The sequence below is a fragment of the Bombina bombina genome, chromosome 1 (assembly GCF_027579735.1).
Source record: "Bombina bombina isolate aBomBom1 chromosome 1, aBomBom1.pri, whole genome shotgun sequence".
Lineage (NCBI taxonomy): Eukaryota > Metazoa > Chordata > Amphibia > Anura > Bombinatoridae > Bombina > Bombina bombina.
In genome coordinates, this window is record NC_069499.1 from 75,519,632 (window position 1) to 75,536,693 (window position 17,062).

The following is a 17,062-nucleotide window of genomic DNA, read 5'->3' on the forward strand; positions in this document are numbered from 1 at the left end:
ACTAGACCAAAACAGCAGGTCAGACCCAGGAATATGCAGAAACCACAAGGTTAAGACCGGGAACAGAAACCGAGAAGAAAACTTGTCTTAAAAGACAACTGAGTCCTCAAGTCACAGATAACTCAGAATATCAAAATATTCACAGATCTAAAACATGCAGCAAGCCCAGATAAGTGAACACCTGAGTCAACCCACACGCTACAGTCATACCAGAATGACTCTGAAAAAGAATACTTGCCGGCAAGTAAGAGCAGCTGAAAAGAGATATCAAATCCTAATTGCCAGACTGCTAAACATCCATTAACCAGTGGGCACATCACAGGCTATCCAAAAGCCATCAGTCCTTCTCAAATATCTTGAACATAGAGAAAGGACAAAACCTCAAGAAGGCTCACCGAACCTCAAAAGATCAGAGGACGAACACATACCTCAGATCCTGCTCCACACTGGACCAGCCCAAGCGACAGGCAGGTCTGAAAAACAGGGGAACAGAAAGAACCCCAAACACCAACCATTAGGGAACTGACAGTCAATATGGAGATTCCAGTCTCCACAGAAGGAACAGCACAAGCTCCCAGAAAAGCAAACTGCTCACCCTTACAGGATAAAAATACCTGTTCCAACTTCCTGCACACAGGACAGGACAACAACCCTCCAGAGAGAGGAAAAAAAAAAACCTTCATAAGAAGGACCAAACAACCCCCCCAAAGGGAAGGGCACATAAGAATAGTGCACATGCTCACAAGACATGAGCCAAGTCTGATGAAAACAAAAGCCGAATGAAAGACATCCAGACGTCCCGAAGAACACAGAAAGAACTCCCCAGGAAGGGGAATATACATTGTTCAAAGGACAAGGCAAGCCATAAGTAGCGCATCCGAGAGCGCCCAGAACCTGGCCAAGCTCTAGCAGGCTTAACTAGCCATTCCTTAGGCCATAGCCTATGTTCCCTGGGAAAAACTGGATAGCCCCGACCAGCCACAGGATCATACGTTTCCGGACTTCCAGAAAGATCCCAAACAAAAACTATAGGCCCGAGCCCCAGAATTGTTTAAAACAAACACCCCAGGGAACACGAAAACCCTGTCTGAAAAATCAGACCTCACTGGGGAATACCCGGACTAACCCTGAGAACGGGAACAAGACTCACTCACAAATTTCAACCCAAAAGGAAGACAGCACCCCCTACAAGAGCCCAAACACTCCAAAAAAGAGCTGGAGCACAAAAGAGGCGCGCCAAGACTCTAGAGACTAAGGGAGAACCTTGAAGAACAAAGTCACTCGAAGAGCGAGTACAACAAAGGCAAGTCTCCATATCTACTCAGAGTACACAACCGGAGGACCACACCCAAGGAAAAAGAATGCAGAGCATCCCAAACCCCGGTAGAACAAAACCCCTAAGCAAAGCTCGGAGAAGGAGACAGCATAGCCTAACATCCCTGATAGGGAAACAAACTCCCGAAGAAGGAAAAACCACACGGCCCTCCCCATAAAGAGGTTAAAACCACTAAGGTGAAACGGACAAGGCCTAGAAATCTCAACCCGAGGGAAGAGAACCTCAAAAGGAACAAGTCCAAAAAGAACAATTCGTAGGAGCCCCTGAAAGGCAAGACCATCAGGGCCGGCGGTAAGGAGGCCCTGAGTCCTCCACCTTCCAACCCACGCAGGGAAGGAAACACTCCCATTCCTGATGAAATAATGGAAAACGGAGGGTGTCGCAGCGGAACTTCACCAAATCCCAGTCGACCAGCTAGAGGGCTAACAAGGACTGAACCAATCCCCCACGCCTCACGGACCCTCAGGCCCTCACAAAATGCTTAGCTGAACTTGTAAAAGAAAAACAAGGAATAACACAAATAATAATGTGAAACACTCGGCGCCTCAACCAGACCAGCCAGGCAGAACAGGCGCCACGTGTCTGAAATAGGTCGCAAGACATAAAGGTCTGAACCCAATCAGGACCAGCCTGAAACTCAGGGTCGAAACTGTCAAGGACGCAAACAGTCATCCCCAGAGATAGGGAATAAACAGCAAACTTTTTTTTTTTTTTAAACATAGGACTAACATGTCCTCACATCAAACAAACTTCCGTAGAAGTAAACTGTGCGATCGAAAATCGTGAGTATCGATTCCAGAAAAATTCCTGAAGGAAATACATAAACATGAGCTCAAATAAAAAATCATCCTAACCGGATTAAAATAAAAGCTAAGGCAACCCTTAGGTTATCGCCCAAGAAGAACAGACACACCCACAGGACCAGGATCATGTTCTTTCAGCTCAGGACTGGAAAGGATAATCAAACAAGGCTATAAGAAGATTACCTTATCCTCATATAGCTAATTCTGCAAGCCGTTCAAAGTAAAAAAACTGGGAATTCCCGTATCCGTTAAGGATGAGATCCTCCAACAACGCCAGAATGTGTCTCAAAAGGACACAAAGTTATGACAGTCTATAAAGAAAGGCACAGCATACCCTCGCCGGAGCAGAAGACAACCCCGACCCCGAAGGTTGACCCCCTGAAGCCTCAGGGACAGTCGTTCCCCCAGATAGCTGAGCAGGCCATCCCATGCCCGAAGAGCCCCGGTCAACGGAACACGTACAATATCGTAAGCACACTTCTGGTAGCTGCAGATGCGCCAGCGCCATAATAATGGACACGCGAAAACGTGCCATATCCTCCAGGGGGAACAAGCCACCTTCCAGAGAAGGATAATCAAAATATGGGTTACCTGCATGTGTAGTAAGAGTTGGTGGTAGGGAACTCGCCACTCGGGGGAACAGGACCCCCAGAAATGGATGGTTCAGAGGCTCCTTGATTCCCCAATCCCGAGGAATTGAGGACTCTAAAACAGCATTCTGAACATAACTGAAGGGCATGTATCACCCGGGCCAATTCGTATTCCTTACGAGAAATAGACCGAGTCAGAGACGTTCGTCTCTACATTATCAGAATCCTCCATAGCTTTGATATTGAATACAAAAAAAAAACCGGACCAAATAAGAAAAGTAAATGGCACCCGGAACCCACAATGGCTGGGGCACTCACCACCTCCTAGGACCTAGAAATTTTCTGTTGCCACATGGTCAGGAATGCGGAAATAGAGAGTCAAAACGTGACCACGTCCGGTCACCAGGTGCACCGTGCGATCCAGAAAAAGCGCGCTCAACCATAAAGACTGCGTCACTTCCAAAGGCCGTTATGTTCCTAGCCAAGAGCCTAAGTAACACCAAGCATAAGCAGGACTAATCACATAACAAACATGATTAAAAAAAACCCTGTTCAATAACCCCCACAGGAGATATTAACCCTTGATTCCAAGATACAAAAAGGAGCCTCACTGAGACCCTGAGTTATAGTTAGTCCCGCAAGGTGGTAGCCTCTCGGGAAAACTTTTGTAATACAAGGCAATCATAATGAAAGAAAATGAAACAATCTTACTGGAATCTACGCCGTGGAACAGGAACACGGCCCTTCAAGTGTGACAGATAGTAGTGTCGCCTCTGCCATGGACTTGAGATAAGAAAGCAGGCAGCAAAACTCATCAACGCTGATTGCTTGTTCAAGCGGTTAATAAGAGTCGGATGGTTTCGCAGAAAGACTCTCCCTGCATCTCCGGACTCTAACTTTCATCCATGCTCTCACTGAGAGACTGACAGGACTACTTAAACTCCAGTCCCATGCCGAAGAGTACTACCCTCCATAAGAGACTATTTAAAAACTTCTGACACTTCTCTGCCAACCTCCTGGGACGAAAGGCAAAGAATGACTGGAGGATGAGGGTAGTGGGAGAGGTATTTAAGCCATTGGCTGGGGTGTCATTGCCTCCTCCTGGTGGCCAGGTTCTGAATTCTCAAAAGTAATGAATGCAGCTGTTGACTCTTTCCATTTATGAAGAAAATGTGGGTTTCATGTCCCTTTAAGACTGCATTTTGAAATTATTTGAATGCTGTATTACTTATAGTTATCTCTGTTAAAATAAATTCACTAAAATAAAACACTTACTGAGCATTTTCCAATTCGACTATATTTTCTTCCATTCTCATTAACAGCATAAATATAGATGTAGTTGTCATGGGAACCGATTGCAAGAAAATTTCCATCTATTGAGAATAAGAAAGAAGATTACAAAAATGAGTCAGCAAAAAGAACCGTGAGAGCAGATTACTGTTGAACTAACGAGATAAAAATAAGTAGATTGCAGTCTCAATTAAAAGAAAGGCCCTTTATTATTTATTTATTTACAGGGTCCATAGGAGTAAATTACAACATTCCGGGGCTATTCTAGGCCCTTAGTCATTGACATCTAAAATTAATTGACATGACTAAGGGCCTAAACGTTGTAATTTACTCCCATGAACCCTGTAACAAAATAACAAAAGTCCTTTATTGGGGCTGGAATCTACTTGTTTATTTTGCTGATGGTAAGACGTGGCAGTCTGTAATTCTGTGCCCACACGCAATAAGTGTGCTTGTTTGAAGACAGGAACTAATGAGATAAGAATGCTATTGTATACATTATTACATGCAACTGTTTCAGTAGTTATTTCTGTATACGGGAGGGATTTTTAAAAAACATTTTTTGCTTATAGAATACCTGATTTGGAGAGATGTTAGGAAGGTTTGGGGGATATTGTACTCTCCTTGTACAATGGCATGAGGAAATGAAGAACATAAGCTTAAAGGAAAAGTAATGACCTTAAAGGGACATTATACATTAGATTTTTCTTTGCATAAATGTTTTCTAGATGATCCATTTATATAGCCCATCTGGGAGTTTTTTTTAACAATGTGTAGTTTTGCTTATTTTTAATAACAGTGTGCTCGTTTTCAGACTCCTAACCAAGCCCCAAAGTGTCAGATGTATACTTATGTATACAGATTCAAGCTTGCTCCTGTTTGTCTAATCTGTTTTTTCATATGCAGGGAAGGGGGGGGGGAAGAGTATCTGCACCCAGCCCCTTTCACTGAGTGTCCCAGACTAATCTCATCAACAGAGCTAAACTTGGAGCTTCTAAGTTTTTAAAAGGTTTTATACTGGATTTTATATCAGTATCTGTGGATATTCTTCTTTATAGTTGTGTCTATTATATGCAGTTATATGAAAATTGGTGTATACTGCCCCTTTAAGATTAATATATTAAATGCATAAAGAGACATGAAACTCAATTTTTTTTCTTCATGATTCAGATAGAGCATATTCTTTTTAACAACTTTCCAACTTATCTATATTAAATGTGCTTCATTCTCTTGGTATCCTTTGTAGAAGAAGCAGTAATGCACTACTGGGAGCTAGCTGAACACATTGATAAGCCAATGACAAGAAGCATACATATGAAGCCACCAATTAGCAGCTAGCTCCATGCTGCTGTCTACCTAGGTATGCTTTTCAACAAAAGACTCCAAGAGAACAAAGCAAATCAGATGATGAAAGTAAATAAAAAAAAGTCGCCAGTTCATGTAATATAACTGTAAATTGTGGGGGGGGGGTTTAAGTCTCAGGGCTGGATGTACGCAATTCAGATTATCAAGGCTAGCCCTGCAACATATATGTCTTTAACTGGCCTCAGCACGGGGATTACATAATGTTTTCTTAAAGTTAAAGTAGGAATTTCGGCTCTCCATGTATTACATTGGTCATTATACCGTAGACGCACTTAGGTGGTTGCAATGTTGACAGAGCACTGTGACCAAAGAGCTCTAAAGGGTACCCCTGTGACTATAAATGCCTATACCTTTTTATTTTAGCATTGCTTATAAAACACACTTGCAATTTGCTGGTGATCAAGTCCACACAAAAAATCCTATTGAAACTAATAACTAATAGAATCAAAATGCAACATTATAAAGTTCACTATTTCCTACTTTCATTTTTGGAGAAATATTTGGTTATTTCTGTGTTGTGGATGATGATAAACTGACCTGGTGAGTAACACATCACAGATAACTGCTCATTCCCATCTGTATGGACGGTAACCAAATCTTTGGTCTCAGTGTCCAAAACAAACCACCTGTCAAAAAAAATCAAAAAAAATCAGCAAGCTATGTAACTGCATGACGTGTGAGCTAAATAATAGGTTCAGGACCCATTACTAGGTCGTAACACCATGTTTACTGGGTCCCGACTTGTGTGCGGCGCGTGTTGCACAAGGGTGTCTGTCTGTCTGTGCGTGGCGCGTGTTGCACAAGGGTGTCTGTGCGTGGCGCGTGTTGCACAAGGGTGTCTGTGCGTGGCGCGTGTTGCACAAGGGTGTCTGTGCGTGGCGCGTGTTGCACAAGAGTGTCTGTGCGTGGCGCGTGTTGCACAAGAGTGTCTGTGCGTGGCGCGTGTTGCACAAGAGTGTCTGTGCGTGGCGCGTGTTGCACAAGGGTGTCTGTGCGTGGCGCGTGTTGCACAAGGGTGTCTGTGCGTGGCGCGTGTTGCACAAGGGTGTCTGTGCGTGGCGCGTGTTGCACAAGGGTGTCTGTGCGTGGCGCGTGTTGCACAAGAGTGTCTGTGCGTGGCGCGTGTTGCACAAGAGTGTCTGTGCGTGGCGCGTGTTGCACAAGAGTGTCTGTGCGTGGCGCGTGTTGCACAAGAGTGTCTGTGCGTGGCGCGTGTTGCACAAGAGTGTCTGTGCGTGGCGCGTGTTGCACAAGAGTGTCTGTGCGTGGCGCGTGTTGCACAAGGGTATCTGTCTGTCTGTGCGTGGCGCGTGTTGCACAAGGGTGTCTGTCTGTCTGTGCGTGGCGCGTGTTGCACAAGAGTGTCTGTGCGTGGCGCGTGTTGCACAAGGGTGTCTGTGTGTGGTATGTGTTGCACAAGAGTGTCTGTGCGTGGCGCGTGTTGCACAAGGGTATCTGTCTGTCTGTGCGTGGCGCGTGTTGCACAAGGGTGTCTGTCTGTCTGTGCGTGGCGCGTGTTGCACAAGAGTGTCTGTGCGTGGCGCGTGTTGCACAAGGGTGTCTGTGTGTGGTATGTGTTGCACAAGAGTGTCTGTGTGTGGTATGTGTTGCACAAGAGTGTCTGTGTGTGGTATGTGTTGCACAAGAGTGTCTGTGCGTGGCACGTGTTGCACAAGAGTGTCTGTGCGTGGCACGTGTTGCACAAGAGTGTCTGTGCGTGGTATCTGTTGCACAAGGGTGTCTGTGTGTGGTATGTGTTGCACAAGGGTGTCTGTGTGTGGTGTGTGTTGCACAAGAGTGTCTGTGTGTTGCACAAGAGTGTCTGTGTGTTGCACAAGAGTGTCTGTGTGTTGCACAAGAGTGTCTGTGTGTTGCACAAGAGTGTCTGTGTGTTGCACAAGAGTGTCTGTGTGTTGCACAAGAGTGTCTGTGTGTGGTATGTGTTGCACAAGAGTGTCTGTGTGTGGTATGTGTTGCACAAGAGTGTCTGTGTGTGGTATGTGTTGCACAAGAGTGTCTGTGTGTGGTATGTGTTGCACAAGAGTGTCTGTGTGTGGCATGTGTTGCACAAGAGTGTCTGTGTGTGGTATGTGTTGCACAAGAGTGTCTGTGTGTGGTATGTGTTGCACAAGAGTGTCTGTGTGTGGTATGTGTTGCACAAGAGTGTCTGTGTGTGGTATGTGTTGCACAAGAGTGTCTGTGTGTGGCATGTGTTGCACAAGAGTGTCTGTGTGTGGCATGTGTTGCACAAGAGTGTCTGTGTGTGGCATGTGTTGCACAAGAGTGTCTGTGTGTTGCACAAGAGTGTCTGTGTGTGGGTGTGTTTGTGAGATTACCTTTTACAACACTTAAAACAGCATATCTTACCTCCCAGTGAGAGTCCCTACTGCTACAACAGAACCACTTGGGTGGAACCCTGAAGATTGAGCTGGATCCTAAAATGAGGAGACAAAAAAAAAAGGTTCTTTAAAAAGAGATTAGCATAACTACAAAAACATATCCCACATGACATTCAGAATAACTATTCAAATATAAAATGCAGAGAGAACAATTTATTAAAAAAATTCAACTGTATCTTATTTCAGTCATGGCCTCATCGTCCGGGTTATTATTTAATACATTTTACTTTTAGGCTGCCATAAGCCTCTATTTAAAATAGAGCGAATACAACATTTAAAAAACAAAAACTAAAATGTGTATCTTACATTTCTTAGATAGATCTCTGGAGGTCCATATCCCTGGTCACCACAGACAACTCACCATCTATAATGAATTATATTTGTGGCCTACTCATAAATCAAGTTACCACAAGAGAGCAAAGTGTAATAATTAATGACTAATTGTAACTCACAATATGAGACCGTGGAAGCCACCTGTGTCAGTGATCCCCACTGACAAATGTAAAAATTGAAGAGAAAATAGTTTTGACTCATAAAAGGTCTTTGTGTTTGTATTGAACAGAGAGACTCATGAACTTTAACTTTTTTAACTTAAAGGGACATTAAACCCAAAAAATGGATTACATGATTCAGACAGAGAATACAATTTTAAACATTCCAATTTACTTCTATTATCTAATTTTCTTCATTCTTTAGACATCCTTTGTTAAAGAAATAGAAATGCACACGGGTGAGTCAATCACACGAGGCATCTATGTGCAGCCACCAATCAGAAGCTACTGAGCCTATCTAGATATGCTTTTCAAGAAAGAATATCAATATAATGAAGCAAATTAGAAAGTTGTTTAAAATGGTATTCTCCATCTGAATGATGAAAGAAAAAATTTGGATTTAATGTCCCTTTAAAAAGTGATGGTAAATCCTAGCGTTTGTGAAACGCTAGGATTTACCATTGGAACAAAAAAAGGAGACTTTCATTCATGAAGTATAAAATACTTCATGTTGAAAGCTTCTTTATTTGTTCCAAGCAATCGCCTTCACTGAGCTGCTAAGCTCACCGGCAGAAAGCTATATTCGCTATCTGGCAGAGAGGTGACGTTTCCACCTCTTAGCCAATAGCATTGCGGGAAATCTGGTTTGGGGCCGCAATATGCTAAGCCTTAGCAGCTCAGTGGAGGCGATCACTTGGAACAAATAAAGGAGCTTTCAGCATGAAGTATTTTATACTTCATGAATGAAAGTCCCCTTTATTTGTTCCAATGGTAAATCCTAGCAAAATGAAATTACAAATGAAACTATTTAAATTATGCATAGTACACCTTTTCTTGTAATTAAAGTCAGAAAATTTCAGGTTTTTCAGTTCTAAGAACTCAAAGTTGGGGCTAAGTAAAGCTGAGGCTGTGAGCATTTTTCATAAAAAGTTAAATTCAAAAACAAGAGGTCATGATCTCAAGCTGAAGGGTAATATATTCAGGAGTAATTTGAGGAAGCTTCTTTACAGAAAGGGTGATTGGTTCATGGAATAAACTTCCACAAGAGGTGGTAATGACAAACACTGTGGGGGACTTTAAGAATGCCAAGGACAACAAGCATAAAGTTATCCTACAAACTAGATAAGGTTATACTTGTAGGAAATAATTGTACAGACTTGTTGGGCCTATGGTTCTTATCGGCCGTCAAAATCCTTGGTTCTGTGCTTCAAAGTAAACCTAGCAGGATCCACAAGCCAAACCCTGTCACATACAATAGACTTTAGCAAAGATGATCAGATAAGAACTACAAACATGTTTGCTAACATAATGACAGTGGCTAGCTGTGTCTACTCCAGACTATCAAGTCTTTATTGGTCCCTTGAAATAAGGCAAGTGGTGGGTGGAGTTTGGCTACTTAAAAACAACTGCAGCAAACAAGGTGTTCATGAATAAAAAAATAATAAATTCACACTCAAATTTATTGCACAACTGCAGAAAGAAAATCTTGTAATTACAATGTGTTTGCTAACCCTTTAAAGGAACATTCCGGTCAAAAACATAATTTATGTAAGAACTTACCTGATAAATTCATTTCTTTCATATTAACAAGAGTCCATGAGCTAGTGACGTATGGGATATACATTCCTACCAGGAGGGGCAAAGTTTCCCAAACCTTAAAATGCCTATAAATACACCCCTCACCACACCCACAAATCAGTTTAACGAATAGCCAAGAAGTGGGGTGATAAGAAAAAAAGTGCGAAGCATATAAAATAAGGAATTGGAATAATTGTGCTTTATACAAAAAAATCATAACCACCACAAAAAAGGGTGGGCCTCATGGACTCTTGTTAATATGAAAGAAATGAATTTATCAGGTAAGTTCTTACATAAATTATGTTTTCTTTCATGTAATTAACAAGAGTCCATGAGCTAGTGACGTATGGGATAATGACTACCCAAGATGTGGATCTTTCCACACAAGAGTCACTAGAGAGGGAGGGATAAAATAAAGACAGCCAATTCCTGCTGAAAATAATCCACACCCAAAATAAAGTTTAATAAAAAACATAAGCAGAAGATTCAAACTGAAACCGCTGCCTGAAGAACTTTTCTACCAAAAACTGCTTCAGAAGAAGAAAATACATCAAAATGGTAGAATTTAGTAAAAGTATGCAAAGAGGACCAAGTTGCTGCTTTGCAGATCTGGTCAACTGAAGCTTCATTCCTAAACGCCCAGGAAGTAGAAACTGACCTAGTAGAATGAGCTGTAATTCTTTGAGGCGGAATTTTACCCGACTCAACATAGGCAAGATGAATTAAAGATTTCAACCAAGATGCCAAAGAAATGGCAGAAGCTTTCTGGCCTTTCCTAGAACCGGAAAAGATAACAAATAGACTAGAAGTCTTACGAAAAGATTTCGTAGCTTCAACATAATATTTCAAAGCTCTAACAACATCCAAAGAATGCAATGATTTCTCCTTAGAATTCTTAGGATTAGGACATAATGAAGGAACCACAATGAATATCAGGAAGAATAGCAATCTTTCTGTGAAAAAGAACAGAAAGAGCGGAGATTTGTCCTTTCAAAGAACTCGCGGACAAACCCTTATCTAAACCATCCTGAAGAAACTGTAAAATTCTCGGTATTCTAAAAGAATGCCAAGAAAAATGATGAGAAAGACACCAAGAAATATAAGTCTTCCAGACTCTATAATATATCTCTCGAGATACAGATTTACGAGCCTGTAACATAGTATTAATCACGGAGTCAGAGAAACCTCTATGACCAAGAATCAAGCGTTCAATCTCCATACCTTTAAATTTAAGGATTTCAGATCCGGATGGAAAAAAGGACCTTGAGACAGAAGGTCTGGTCTTAACGGAAGAGTCCATGGTTGGCAAGATGCCATCCGGACAAGATCCGCATACCAAAACCTGTGAGGCCATGCCGGAGCTATTAGCAGAACAAACGAGCATTCCCTCAGAATCTTGGAGATTACTCTTGGAAGAAGAACTAGAGGCGGAAAGATATAGGCAGGATGATACTTCCAAGGAAGTGATAATGCATCCACTGCCTCCGCCTGAGGATCCCGGGATCTGGACAGATACCTGGGAAGTTTCTTGTTTAGATGAGAGGCCATCAGATCTATCTCTGGGAGCCCCCACATTTGAACAATCTGAAGAAATACCTCTGGGTGAAGACACCATTCGCCCGGATGCAACGTTTGGCGACTGAGATAATCCGCTTCCCAATTGTCTACACCTGGGATATGAACCGCAGAGATTAGACAGGAGCTGGATTCCGCCCAAACCAAAATTCGAGATACTTCTTTCATAGCCAGAGGACTGTGAGTCCCTCCTTGATGATTGATGTATGCCACAGTTGTGACATTGTCTGTCTGAAAACAAATGAACGATTCTCTCTTCAGAAGAGGCCAAAACTGAAGAGCTCTGAAAACTGCACGGAGTTCCAAGATATTGATCGGTAATCTCACCTCCTGAGATTCCCAAACTCCTTGTGCCGTCAGAGATCCCCACACAGCTCCCCAACCTGTGAGACTTGCATCTGTTGAAATTACAGTCCAGGTCGGAAGAACAAAAGAAGCCCCCTGAATTAAACGATGGTGATCTGTCCACCACGTTAGAGAGTGCCGAACAATCGGTTTTAAAGATATTAATTGATATATCTTCGTGTAATCCCTGCACCATTGGTTCAGCATACAGAGCTGAAGAGGTCGCATGTGAAAACGAGCAAAGGGGATCGCGTCCGATGCAGCAGTCATAAGACCTAGAATTTCCATGCATAAGGCTACCGAAGGGAATGATTGAGACTGAAGGTTTCGACAGGCTGTAATCAATTTTAGACGTCTCTTGTCTGTTAAAGACAAAGTCATGGACACTGAATCTATCTGGAAACCCAGAAAGGTTACCCTTGTTTGAGGAATCAAAGAACTCTTTGGTAAATTGATCCTCCAACCATGATCTTGAAGAAACAACACAAGTCGATTCGTATGAGACTCTGCTAAATGTAAAGACGGAGCAAGTACCAAGATATCGTCCAAATAAGGAAATACCACAATACCCTGTTCTCTGATTACAGACAGAAGGGCACCGAGAATCTTTGTGAAAATTCTTGGAGCTGTAGCAAGGCCAAACGGTAGAGCCACAAATTGGTAATGCTTGTCTAGAAAAGAGAATCTCAGGAACTGATAATGATCTGGATGAATCGGAATATGCAGATATGCATCCTGTAAATCTATTGTGGACATATAATTCCCTTGCTGAACAAAAGGCAATATAGTCCTTACAGTTACCATCTTGAACGTTGGTATCCTTACATAACGATTCAATAATTTTAGATCCAGAACTGGTCTGAAGGAATTCTCCTTCTTTGGTACAATGAAGAGATTTGAATAAAACCCCATCCCCTGTTCCGGAACTGGAACTGGCATAATTACTCCAGCCAACTCTAGATCTGAAACACAATTCAGAAATGCTTGAGCTTTCACTGGATTTACTGGGACATGGGAAAGAAAAAATCTCTTTGCAGGAGGTCTCATCTTGAAACCAATTCTGTACCCTTCTGAAACAATGTTCTGAATCCAAAGATTGTGAACAGAATTGATCCAAATTTCTTTGAAAAAACGTAACCTGCCCCCTACCAGCTGAACTGGAATGAGGGCCGTACCTTCATGTGAACTTAGAAGCAGGCTTTGCCTTTCTAGCAGGCTTGGATTTATTCCAGACTGGAGATGGTTTCCAAACTGAAACTGCTCCTGAGGACGAAGGATCAGGCTTTTGTTCTTTGTTGAAACGAAAGGAACGAAAACGATTATTAGCCCTGTTTTTACCTTTAGACTTTTTATCCTGTGGTAAAAAAGTTCCTTTCCCACCAGTAACAGTTGAAATAATAGAATCCAACTGAGAACCAAATAATTTGTTTCCCTGGAAAGAAATGGAAAGTAGAGTTGATTTAGAAGCCATATCAGCATTCCAAGTCTTAAGCCATAAAGCTCTTCTGGCTAAGATAGCCAGAGACATAAATCTAACATCAACTCTAATAATATCAAAAATGGCATCACAGATGAAATTATTAGCATGCTGGAGAAGAATAATAATATCATGAGAATCACGATTTGATACTTGTTGCGCTAGAGTTTCCAACCAAAAAGTTGAAGCTGCAGCAACATCAGCCAATGATATAGCAGGTCTAAGAAGATTACCTGAACATAGATAAGCTTTTCTTAGAAAAGATTCAATTTTTCTATCTAAAGGGTCCTTAAACGAGGTACCATCTGATGTAGGAATGGTAGTACGTTTAGCAAGGGTAGAAATAGCCCCATCAACTTTAGGGATTTTGTCCCAAAATTCTAACCTGTCAGGCGGAACAGGATATAATTGCTTAAAACGTTTAGAAGGAGTAAATGAATTACCCAATCTATCCCATTCCTTAGCAATTACTGCAGAAATAGCATTAGGAACAGGAAAGACTTCTGGAATAACCGCAGGAGCTTTAAAAACCTTATCCAAACGTATAGAATTAGTATCAAGAGGACTAGAATCCTCTATTTCTAAAGCAATTAGTACTTCTTTAAGCAAAGAGCGAATAAATTCCATCTTAAATAAATATGAAGATTTATCAGCATCAATCTCTGAGACAGAATCCTCTGAACCAGAAGAGTCCAAAGAATCAGAATGATGGTGTACATTTAAAAATTCATCTGTAGAGAGAGAAGATTTAAAAGATTTTTTACGTTTACTAGAAGGAGAAATAACAGACAAAGCCTTCTTTATGGATTCAGAAACAAAATCTCTTATGTTATCAGGAACATTCTGCACCTTAGATGTTGAGGGAACTGCAACAGGCAATGGTACATCACTAAAGGAAATATTATCTGCATTAACAAGTTTGTCATGACATTTAATACAAACAACAGCTGGAGGAATAGCTACCAAAAGTTTACAGCAGATACACTTAGCTTTGGTAGATCCAGCAGGCAGAGGTTTTCCTGTAGTATCTTCTGGCTCAGATGCAACGTGAGACATCTTGCAATATGTAAGAGAAAAAACAACATATAAAGCAAAATAGATCAAATTCCTTATAAGACAGTTTCAGGAATGGGAAAAAAATGCCAAACATCAAGCTTCTAGCAACCAGAAGCAAATGAAAAATGAGACTGAAATAATGTGGAGACAAAAGCGACGCCCATATTTTTTGGCGCCAAATAAGACGCCCACATTATTTGGCGCCTAAATGCTTTCGGCGCCAAAAATGACGCCACATCCGGAACGCCGACATTTTTGGCGCAAAATAACGTCAAAAAATGACGCAACTTCCGGCGACACGTATGACGCCGGAAACGGAAAAGAATTTTTGCGCCAAAAAAGTCCGCGCCAAGAATGACGCAATAAAATGAAGCATTTTCAGCCCCCGCGAGCCTAACAGCCCACAGGGAAAAAAGTCAAATTTTTGAGGTAAGCAAAAAATATGATAATTAAAGCATAATCCCAAATATGAAACTGACTGTCTGGAAATAAGGAAAGTTGAACATTCTGAGTCAAGGCAAATAAATGTTTGAATACATATATTTAGAACTTTATAAATAAAGTGCCCAACCATAGCTTAGAGTGTCACAGAAAATAAGACTTACTTACCCCAGGACACTCATCTACATGTTTGTAGAAAGCCAAACCAGTACTGAAACGAGAATCAGTAGAGGAAATGGTAAATATAAGAGTATATCGTCGATCTGAAAAGGGAGGTAAGAGATGAATCTCTACGACCGATAACAGAGAACCTTATGAAATAGACCCCGTAGAAGGAGATCACTGCATTCAATAGGCAATACTCTCCTCACATCCCTCTGACATTCACTGCACGCTGAGAGGAAAACCGGGCTCCAACTTGCTGCGGAGCGCATATCAACGTAGAATCTAGCACAAACTTACTTCACCACCTCCCTTGGAGGCAAAGTTTGTAAAACTGATTTGTGGGTGTGGTGAGGGGTGTATTTATAGGCATTTTAAGGTTTGGGAAACTTTGCCCCTCCTGGTAGGAATGTATATCCCATACGTCACTAGCTCATGGACTCTTGTTAATTACATGAAAGAAATGTAAATACATCAACATATGTGCACGTGCATGTGAAGCATAGCTGGATATTATCTGTGCACCAGCATTTTAGATGCTGCAGCTGCCCAGAGCACCAGTGAAACAGTTCTAGCTTTTATTAGAAGCAGTTTTGCTAATGCGTGCATATTACAAAAATGCTTCTATTCTAAAGTGAAATGCATCCATGTGAATTCCAATTTTAGCTGGAATGTCCCTTTAAGGACAGATCCTGGATGATTTTAGATAGATGAGAATGAACTGCAGGTAAAACACGTCATCTCTGCAAATGTTAAAACAACTGGATGAAAAGTAACATTGGCTGTTCCTTTTCAGCTGCCTGGATGTTCTGCCTTTCTCTAATTGGTGGCTTAATACTAACCCAATGGCCACTAATAAACGTAAAAGAATTGCCCAGGAAGCTATTGGTTTTGCAATCTGCCCCTGAGCAACCACCAAGCTGCCTACAAAAAATGTTTTAGAAGATATCACCGATTTCGGGACACTCTCAGAAAGCGTCACCACCCCAGGTATTAAAAACCCTAACAGCAAATGCCTAATAACCTATCCATATGTTTCAATAAAGGTATTTAGGAACAATATCACTTGCCAAAAATCTGTATGGTTGGGGCCCAGTGATGTCAGACAATCCCAAGCAGAACCTGTGTTTAACCCCTTTGTGGAAGTTAAACACCATTATATAAGGTCAATAATGCTAAAATGACTTGCTCAAACAAATAAGAACTTGTCACTTTGCATAGGAAAGTCCCTTTAAATGGATACAGATTAAATGGTGGAGTGATGATTTAAAATGATCACTAACAGCCCCAGATGTATATGAATGGCTTTTTATCACTGGCCCCGAAGTCACTACCAACTGTCCGACTTCCCTGCAAGCCTGTAAGCTGAATAAATCTCATGGCAAACTGCATGGAATTCTGGTTGGCAAAAAAAAAAAAAGACTACTGAAGAAAAAAGGCTGCAAGATGATAAAGGTGATTGTGATTTTATTTTAAAGAACTAAAACAGTATTCACAATTGTGTTATTGTACGGAGAATGTGTTCAGAAAAACTGGGTATTGATATAGATGATTTACAACAAACCGCTAACCGCTTAATATTCTTACTGGAATCCACAGTTAAAGCCAATAATGTTATAAAATAAATTAGACATTTTAATGCTGTAAGAAAATAAAAGGCAGTTTTGACATTTATGCAATGGTTGAGCACCTTATATACAGCACGTATTTAACTCAGTTGGTAGAGCAGATTTTAAGAGTTAACTAGAAAAAGCAGGTACAAACCTCTATGATTTTGTTCCATATTGGGCGATGACTGATGGCGTCCCATAATGTTATGTGTTTGTCATGACCACAGGTTAAGAACTGAGGTTTTAAGGCGTGAGCAGCAAGTCCCCATAGCTCGTCAGTATGACCCTAGACAGGAACGTAAAACAGCATAAGTGACAAGGACATACACATCACTGAACAATTTAGCTGGTTTGGTGACAAAAAGATTTTGAAAGCTGGGACATCTGATCTGTCTTTAGGCATCTTTAATGTAAGCGTGTTGGGTTCACTAAGGGCACAGAGAAGTCACGCCCACACAAACCCTTATCGTATTTACCCAAAAAAGCGGAAAAATGTAATTCTAATGGCTCAGATAAAGACTTAAATTCACTTATTTTATCAAAA

General features: G+C 41.4%; 1 protein-coding gene across 3 annotated transcripts in view; it reads right to left on the reverse strand.

Annotated features, from left to right (window-relative positions):
• The window catches only part of EML1 (EMAP like 1), a 167,779-nt gene that overhangs the window by 31,659 nt on the left and 119,058 nt on the right, over window positions 1-17,062 (reverse strand). For all 3 annotated transcript variants that reach the window (XM_053697472.1, XM_053697471.1, XM_053697470.1), the window contains 4 exons: window positions 16,673-16,804; window positions 7,752-7,819; window positions 5,922-6,010; window positions 4,005-4,102 (listed from right to left, as the gene is read on the reverse strand). In XM_053697472.1, the coding sequence (XP_053553447.1) occupies window positions 4,005-4,102; window positions 5,922-6,010; window positions 7,752-7,819; window positions 16,673-16,804 (387 nt within the window). The remainder of the gene's footprint in view (window positions 1-4,004; window positions 4,103-5,921; window positions 6,011-7,751; window positions 7,820-16,672; window positions 16,805-17,062) is intronic.